This window comes from Sylvia atricapilla, chromosome Z, assembly GCF_009819655.1.
Source record: "Sylvia atricapilla isolate bSylAtr1 chromosome Z, bSylAtr1.pri, whole genome shotgun sequence".
In the NCBI taxonomy this organism is placed as follows: Eukaryota; Metazoa; Chordata; class Aves; order Passeriformes; family Sylviidae; genus Sylvia; species Sylvia atricapilla.
Genome location: NC_089174.1, coordinates 328,049 through 336,914, shown reverse-complemented (window position 1 = coordinate 336,914; position 8,866 = coordinate 328,049). Strand labels below are relative to the sequence as shown.

General features: G+C 58.5%; 1 protein-coding gene across 1 annotated transcript; it reads right to left on the bottom strand.

The window, feature by feature from the left end:
* Positions 1–3,260: 3,260 nt before the first annotated feature.
* ZIC3 (Zic family member 3) lies at positions 3,261–6,703 on the bottom strand. The gene is made up of 3 exons (XM_066339818.1): positions 5,668–6,703; positions 4,860–5,023; positions 3,261–4,350 (listed from the first exon to the last, which is right to left on the bottom strand). The coding sequence occupies exons 1-3, from the start codon at positions 6,701–6,703 to the stop codon at positions 4,168–4,170; spliced, it is 1,383 nt and encodes a 460-aa protein (XP_066195915.1). The 3' UTR covers positions 3,261–4,167.
* Between the last annotated feature and the right edge of the window lie 2,163 nt (positions 6,704–8,866).

Here is an 8,866-nt window from a genome sequence, read left to right as displayed (position 1 = left end):
GCAGGGCAGCTCCTCGCTTTGCCACTCTCACTCACGGCTATAAGCTCTTACAAAAGCATTTTTACTGCCTGAAGTTATGTTCAGGTGAGCAGGCACTAGCAAAACAGATTATATTTTTATCCCATACAAACAGCATAGAAAGGTTAACTAAATGTCTTAGTTCAGGGGATGTACAGATTAGTCACTACAATACAAACTATTTCCTTCTGCATGCTCCATTATAAAATTTGGTTTCTCAAAGAATACAGGCTTTCTGTGGAGTTTCACCTCTCCAATCCAGGAGTGCATCTCTGCAGAAATATTTTCCTTATAGCTAATCACAGTATCAAGCATAAATAACAGGGATGCTTTACCAAACAGTCGTCAAAGTTATGCTTAGTTTAAAAAGCTGGTGTTAGTATGTGTTAGATGGTGTTAGATGCTTTTAATCTGAGAACATTATATTAATAAATAAAATGCAAACACATAATAATACACCCTATCCACTGCTTTGGAGCTTTACAGCAAACCGATTCATTGTAGAAACTTAATTCCTGGTGCCGTAAGGCTGAGACACTTGAACACAACCTGATCAAAATGCCTTCAGGACTCTGCCTTCACACAGTGTGCAACCACTACATGCTAATGGCAGGCACAATGCTTGAAAACAAAATTTTTTTTCAGAGGATTACTCCAGACACAGAGACAGATACGCAAAAACAATGACACTAAAGGAATCAAAATATTCATGGCTCATAAAGCATGGTAGAGATGGAATGGCTCCAGTTCATCGCCTGCCTCTGCTTAGATTCGTTATAGCAGAATGAACCAACCCCTTTAAGAAAACCATCCTGAGTTTTGTTTATCTGGGGACAAATCCACTTAATCCCGCTCATACAAGCAAGCACAGCTACTTCAAGAGAGCTGCCAGTCTGGGAGAGGACAGCAGAGTATGTCTCCTGTTTGTGAAGAGTCCTGAGACTCTTGTGAGGTGTGACACAAGTCCCATTTGTCATGACACACTAGAAGCTGAGCACTGTCCTGCCCCAGTCAGCTCTGTAATGTTTTTGTCTGAGCTGTGAGCACAGGTCCCCACTGCCAGGCCCTGGCTTTGAAAATCATGAGCTGTCTCCCCCTAACACACAAAACCAGCCAAAGAGATCCAGGAAAGAAGATATTTCCCATTCCAGAACTCTCTGTATCTCCTTGCAACTGTCAAGGGTGAGGAACGGGGACTTTTTACCTCTTTTTACAGAAAAACCCTTCTTATTTGTCTGTGAAGGCCGCCAACTTGGCTGCAGGCTGAGACAGCCCTTCTCTGGTCTTCACTGTCCCGTCTCAGAGGCAGCACAGCTGGAGGGGCAGAGGTGCTGGCAGCAGCACCCACCAGCACACCGGCCCAGGGGGCATGGCCCTCTTGGTGCTGGACGCTGTGCTTTGCAAGCATTTCAGAGCCAAGCAGGTTCTCAGCCCTTTCTACACCCATCCCAAATGCACTGCTCCATCCCATACACACACAGAGCTGCACCTGTCCAATCCATGCCCCATTTTTGGAGGGCTGCAGAACGGCCACAGGGACCTGGGACCCCGGGACTCAGTGGGGTGCAGCCAACAGTTTGCTCCACTCTCCCCCAAACCGGCTGCAAACCCTGACTGGATGGGAGGCCCGAGGCTGGGGGACCGGCTGTGACCCCAGAGAAGCCAAATGAGCCCGGACGCTGTTTTTAAGTCTTGGCTATAAAAATGTCAGGGGCAGCTGCCGGTTTCGGGAAGCACCCGCGGGGGCAGGCAGGAGGGCAGCTTTGCCAGCATGGCCCAAGGCCCCGGGCACCAGGCACTTGGGGCCGGGAAGGGCCCCTGCACTGATCCTCCAGTGGGCCGCTACTCCAGGGTCGGAGATCCTACATCCTCCCGGCCACGGCAGAGACCCCCTCTCTGGGACGGCGCTTCGGGGCCCGACAGCAGCGCGCCCTGTCCCGAGGCGCTCCCGCGGAGCCCTGCGCGCCCCGCGCCTCCCCGGCTCCGAGCAAAGCAGTAACGAAACCGAGCCTACCGGCACCTGTTCCAAGCCTGGCGCGGTCCGGAGCAAGGCAGACACGACCCAGGTGGGTGTCCGAGGAAAACCCGACGGCCCCGGCGGCTCCGCTGCTCCTGGCCCGCCGCGGTGCGTGGCGGTCCCGCTCGGGCCCCGGCCGGCCCCGCTGCGCGTCCGGCCCCGGGCTGGGCTCTGCGCTCAGCGAGACACACTTCACAGCAAAAGAGAAGCAGAGAGATCCATGTCTAGCCGGGACACTCGAAGGGAACTATTTTTAAGGGCTAGTGGGGAGCTCAGGGGACTTTTTTTTTGTTTTAGCCGCGCAACCGCAGAGGCTGCAATCCACCTTTCTCCTGTCCTTTTCTGCCCGAGAATATATTTTCCCATCTTTGGAGGAAGGAAAGGGTAAATTTGTTCAAATGTAAATTTCAAAGCATGCAAGGTTCCGCGGGTGGCTCGCCCGAGCGGCCCCTGCGGCAACAGGAGGGGATGAGCCACCGCCCGTCCTTTCACCGCGCCCCCAGTCAAGTTCAAGACCGGGCGTCCCCCGGTCAGCGCGGCCGCAGTGCGGGCCCCTGCCTGCCCCCGGGGCTGCGGTCACCCCGCGGCAAGCCCCGACTGCCGGCGGGGACGCGGGGCCGTGCGGCCGCTCCGCCGCGGCACGATGCTCTCAGCGCTCCCGGCGCCTTCCGGCCGCGGGCTGCACCACCGTGTGCCGGCGACGGGCGGCTTCCACCGGCGCTCCGGCTGCTCGGGGCTCCTGTGTGACGCCGAGAAGTTTCTCGGGGGAGATGTTTCATCTCGCTCCCTTTTCTCTCCTGAAGACGAGGAGGCTTCTCCGCATCCTAGTCAGAAATAAAAACAAAACAAACCAGACGATAACGGAGACAGGTCCTGCCCGCCGCGAGGTCGCGCCGGACCCCCGCGGCAAGCAGCCCGGCGTCGTGGGGCCGCTTCTGCCCGGCTGCCCGCAGGCGCGGCGCCGCCCGGCCCGGTACTCACCGTCGGGCCCTCCCCGTCGAGGCGACCCCGCTGCCCCCGGCGCTGCTCCACCTCGCCGGCGCCGGGCCCCGACCCCGGCCCGCTCGGGAAGCCGGCGGGGAGCGAAGCCGCCGGGCGGTGGAGGGCGGGGACAAAGGGACGGGAGAGAGAGCGGCGGCGACGAGGAGGCTTCGCCCGGCACCGCCGGCTCGAAAAGAATGGCCTGGCCCAGGTGGCAGCGCCAGCCGGGCCCGCGACGGGACCCGCGGCCGCCCCGTGCCCCGGAGGAGGTCAGAAACGGCTCTTTCCAAAACAATAAACTTTTAATGCTAAAGCAGTTATAACCAAAAGCTGTACAGAGTTGGATTTTTTTTTGTTTGCATTTTTTTGTTAGAAAACAATTTTTTCGTCCCCATAAATATTGTTCAGTTCCCGGCACTTTGTATCAATAATTAAATTACGAACGATAAATATGGCATCATGGGTATGTATTTACAAAAAAAGTTACTACAAAAAGGCAACTGTTTTACTAAACGTCACAATCTGAGCAGAATAAACACTACATCCCCATTTTTAAAAGTACTGACCGACCCCATCAGACGAGAATACATTCACAAGTGTAATGCTTGGAAAGAGAAAGAGAAGAGAAAGAAGCAGCAGGAGAGCTGGAAAGGAAAGTTCAAGACATAACAGGACTTTGGCACAGTTTAAGACTGTAAGTTTAAACAATCACCACTAAGGCGAAGCAGAATTTTCATCCCCATGTCAACATCCCACCGAAGGAAAGAAAAATAAAACAAATTAGGAATAATAAAATAGTGGGGAATTGGAGGAACAGAGACTCAGAAAAGGGGGAGGGTGGGAATCAAAGAAACGATTACGACTGAAAAAAAAAAGACAACAACAAAAAAGATATCTAATCCTGAGAAAAGGACATGGCTAGTCCAGCGTCTGGGCTTGCAAAAGAATAGTAATAATTATAATATAATAATAAAAGATCCCCCCTCCAGATCCTGGCAGTTAAGTAGGTGTAGCCCTATGCGGTCGTCGGTGTGGAAACTCCATTTCCGTGGGAGCGAGCTGCAGTTGGCTTGGCTTGTCCTTTTTTTTTTTTTTTTTTTTCTCGTTCCCAATGCATTTGGTCCAGTCTGTGGCAAGGGCAGCAGCTGCCTTCACACATACCACTCATTAAAATTGGGGGGCAGTCCAGGGTTGTGGCCGGGGTTACTCTGAAGGGCGGCCGGCGGCGTTTTAGTGGAGTCCTTACTGCCGGCGGAGCCCACCGCGGGGGGCGTGGAGGACTCGTACCCCGAGCTGGCCGCAGGGGAAGAGTCCGACCCCTGGGATTCGTGCACCTAGAACCAAGAGGCAGAGATGGGAGAGAGCTCGGGGCCTCCGCCACCCCGCTGCGCCGGGCTGCGCTGTTCCTCCGCGCAGGAGGGTCACTGTGCAGCAGCGGCTCGGCCCTGCCCGGCCAGCGGGCACTCCACGCCGGGCCAGCGGGCACTGAGCACCGGCGGCGGCCGCCCGCCGTGGCCCCCAGACACTCGGCCGAAACGCCGTGGCCGGGGCGGCTGCAGCATCCCGGCCCGGGGGGCTGCAGCCAGAGGCCAGGCTGCACTCGCGCAGCCTTCCCGCACAGAGCCACGCTCTGCACACCGGGCAGCGCTTGCACCAGTGCGAGCACAAAAAGAAACTACGCCATTTCCCCGGGCTGGGCTCCAGCCACAGCCTGGACACCGGGCACCGCGCTGGGAACATGGAGCTCCGCTCTGCCCTGCTCCGGGGGAGCGAGCCCTAAGCACACCAGCGACTGAGCATCACTGCTCAGGGAGGAAAGGGCTGGAGCACTGGGGTAATTTACCTTCATGTGTTTCCTAAGTGAGCTGGGGTGGGTGTAGGACTTGTCGCACACCTTGCAGATGTAGGGCTTGTCCGAGGTGTGGACGTGCATGTGCTTCTTCCTGTCACTGCTGTTGGCGAAACGCCTGTCGCAGCCCTCAAACTCGCACTTGAAAGGCTTCTCACCTGTGAAATTTAGAGAGGGTGAAGGAGGGCCGTTCCCCTCTCCATCCCCGCCCGCCTCCTCCCAGGACATCATTTGCCCTGCTCATCCCACCTCAGGGATGCACAAGCACGACAACGAATTACGAAGGGCAAAAATGGACAGCAAGATTTGTTACACGTCGGATACTTTTGGATCAGCCTCTATTACTACAACTCACCTCCCGCCAGGCCCACGCTGGGCTCCAGCAGGGAAGGCGGCTGGGCGAGCTTGGGGAAGGAGAAGACCCGAGAATTTCAGCGGCTCGGAAAGCTCTACAAGACCTACTCGAGGATACAAGCCAAAGTACGTTTGCTTCCAGCCTTCCCCCTCTCTTCCCTCCACCCTGCAGGAGGGCTGAAGGAAAGTCGGGGAAGCAAATAAAAATACTTTGACAAAAGTATCGCCGATTTAATTAGGAGAGACGCCAATCAGGCCTAAAAATAAAAATAAAAGAGGAGCGGAAGTCACCGAAAATGAGATTTCATTAGCATTTCTGTGTCTCCCTCCGCCGAGGAGGCCGAGAGCGGAGGCAACGCCGCGCAGCTCGCCTGGCGGCGGCCCCGTCCCCGCAGTCCCCGCAGTCCCCGCAGTCCCGGCCGGGGCAACACACGGACACGGGCCTCACCTGTGTGCGTCCGCTTGTGAATCTTGAGGTTCTCGGAGCGGGCAAAGATCTTGCCGCAGCCCGGGAAAGGGCAGGGGAAGGGCTTCTCCCCCGTGTGCACCCGAATGTGGTTCACCAGTTTGTATTTCGCCTTGAAGGACTTGCCTTCCCGCGGACACTCGTCCCAGTAGCAGATGTGGTTGTTCTGCTCCGGCCCCCCGACGTGCTCCATGGTGACATGGGTCACCAGCTCGTGCATGGTGCTGAAAGTCCTGTCGCAGCTCTTCTTGGGCCGGCTGAGCTGACTCTCGTCGAGCCACTTGCAGGACAATTCTTGCTTGATGGGCTGGCGCATGTACCGAAAGAAAGCGCCGGGCCCGTGGTGGTGGTGGTGGTGGGCCGCCACGTTCATCCCCATATTCATATTCATGTGGTTGTAGTTGTGGAACTGGGCGCCGGCGTAAGGGTCCGTGCGGGGGCTGGAGACGGCCCGGTAGGGATCCGGCCGCCCGAAGAGATCCCCGCGCAGCCCCAGGTGCATCTGCCCGTTGTCCACATGCCCGTTGGGGGACGTGTGGCTCGGGCTCTGATCGTGCAGCCCCGGGAAGAGCAGGTAGCCCGGGGTGTCCGGGATGCCGCCGGGGCCGTGCAAGCCGCCGGGGGAGCCGCCGAAGAGCCCGTGCTGCGCCGTGCCGGAGGCGGCGTCCGCGATGCCGGAGCCGCGGTTGCGGAACAGAAAGTCGCGGGTGGAATTGAAGGCGGCGGCCCCGCCGTAGGAGGGCACCTGGCCGGCGTGGTGGTGGTGATGGTGGTGGTGGCCCAGGGCGCTGGCGTAGCCCGGCGCCTGCGGCGTGAATGCCGAGCTCTGCCCGGCGGCGAGGTCGTGCGGGGCCGCGTTCAGCTTGAAGGCGGCGGCGTGCGAGGAGTCCCCGAAGGGGCCCAGCCCCATGCCGCCGGCGGCGGCGTCGCGACCCGGCATCTCGTGGTGGCGGGGCGCCGCGAAGCCGCCCACCCCCAGCGCCGGGAACTGCGGCCCTCCGTCCAGCAGCATCGTCATGGGCGCGGGGCAGTCGGCGCGGCGGCAGCCTGCCCGCCCCCCGCTTCTCCCGCCCGCCCGCCCCCAAAAAAGTACAAAACCACCCCAAAACGCACCCGCACCCCGCCCCCCCCCCGCCGCGGGCAGGCGCGGCCCCGGCCCCGGGCGGGCAACGAGGCGAGCACCCCCCGGCCGACACACACAGGAAAAAAAAAAAAATCCAAAAACAAAACCCAAAACAACCAGCCCCCCAAAACAGCCACCCGCCCCCCGCGCCGGGCCAGGCAGGGCGGCGCAGCAGGGCGAGGAGGCGCAGCGCGGCCGCGCTCCCGCTCGGCGCCGTCGGGGCACTGACGGGGCGCCCGTCCGCGCCTCGCACATAAACCAACTCCGGGGCCAGGCCGCGCCGCGCCAATGGGGAGCCGCGCGCCGCCGGTCACCTGACCCGCCGCCCGCCGCCCCATTGGTGGCGCTGCGCTTGATTGGCACGCGCCCCGCGCCGCCGCGGCCGCTGATTGGGCGCGCCGCCCCGCAGGTAGAGCGGGGGCGCGCGGGGGGGCCCGGGCGGGCCGGGGGCGGCGGGAGCCCCGCGGAGCCACGGGCGGGGGGCGGCACGGCGGGGCACGGCACCGCACGGCATGGCACTGCACGGCATGGCACTGCACGGCACAGCCCGCGTCCCGGCCCGAGCCCCCCGTGTGTCCCCGGCTTCCTGCGCGCTGCCCGAGCCCCGAGTGTCCCGCTGTGTCCCGCCGTGTCCCGCCGCCCGCGCCCTGCCAGCGCCGCCCCACGCCGCGCGGGATGCTCGCCCTAGGCGGCGCGGCGGGGAGGCGTAAAGCCGAGCAAAGCCGCCGCGTTGATTCAAAAATAAAATCTAATAAAAAGAAACCCAAGCAAACAATCGAACAAAAAAAACCCCACCAATAACTAAAGCCAAGGCTGTTTACAGTTTATTAATGTATACATACATACATACATCTAATCATACACACTTCATATATTAGTTTTATTTTTCTATTAATTTCTCTCCTGTTCAGACACCAGAGCAGAGCCGCCCGCCCCGTGTGTGGAGAGCCCGCTCCTGCCGCTCAGCCTCGGCGCGCAGCGGGACCGGGCCGGGGCTCACCCCGCCAGCCGCGTCCGGCCCCGGCTCCGAACGCGCCCCTGCTGACCGCGGAACGGCGGCCACGGCTGCGTTATCCTGCTCTCGTTTGTTTTCTCTCTCTTTCTCTCTTTCTTTCTCTTTCTCTTTCTTTCTCTGTCTTTCTCTTTCTCTTTATTTTTCTTTCTTCTTTCCCTTCTTCTCTTTCTTTCTCTCTCTTTCTTTCTCTCTCTTACTCTTTTTTTCTCTTTCTCTTTCTCTCTTACTCTTTATTTACTTCTGTCTCTCTTTTTCTCTCTTACCCTTTTTCTTTCTTCTCTTTCCCTTTTTTTAAAAAAAAATATTTTGCAAGGGAAACGTTCTGCCTTGGAATAATTATCAGTTGCAGACAGCGCAATAAATCCACTCATTTTCTGTTCTGGAAAGCATTTGCAAAGAACTATGGGGAGCAAGAGTGGAAATAAAAGGCAGAAAGAAAGATGGCTGTAATTGTAATATCCTGAGGTTTGCTGAGCCCCCAAGTCTGGCTATTGGGCAGGTCTCAGGCTCGCCGCCGGCTCTCTGCAGGAAACGTAAAATCTGATCAAGTTCAGAGACGCATTGAGAGCCCGCTTCAAGCAGCGCTTTATAACCGCGGCCCTTTCACATTCTTCCCCCCAATCAGCCCCGGGAAAGGCTTCGTCTTCTTTATTTTAAGGTTTGCAGGGAGCGGGTAAAAGAAAGGGAAAAAAAAAAAAAAAAAAAAAAAAAAAAAAAAAAAAAAAAAAAAAGTGTGAGAGAGAAAAAGAAAGAAAGAAAAGGGAGAAAAATACCCCACCGGTATAAAATCTCCCTGAGAGATAACACCGGTGGCCGTCAAACACTCAAATTTCCCAGGCCACAGCCGCCAAGAGCAGCCCTAGAGTTGTGAGGTGAGTCCGGCGCTGCGGCTGGTGACGGTCGCAGGCGAGCAGGAGGCGGGGGCGCGGGGCCGGCCCGGGGGCACCCACCGGGGACACCCACCGGGGGCACCCACCGGGGACACCCACCGGGGACACCCACCGGGGACACCCACCGGGGGCACCTCGGGGCCGCCTTCCCGC

Bases quoted from the DNA above. Each gene is read 5' to 3' on its own strand.
- ZIC3 (XM_066339818.1), bottom strand. From the start codon at position 6,703: ATGACGATGCTGCTGGACGGAGGGCCGCAGTTCCCGGCGCTGGGGGTG. The intron at 5,024-5,667 runs GTGAGGCCCGTG...TAAATTTCACAG, and splicing joins TCACAAGCGGACGCACACAG to GTGAGAAGCCTTTCAAGTGC. The intron at 4,351-4,859 runs GTAAATTACCCC...TCTTGGTTCTAG, and splicing joins CACTTAGGAAACACATGAAG to GTGCACGAATCCCAGGGGTC.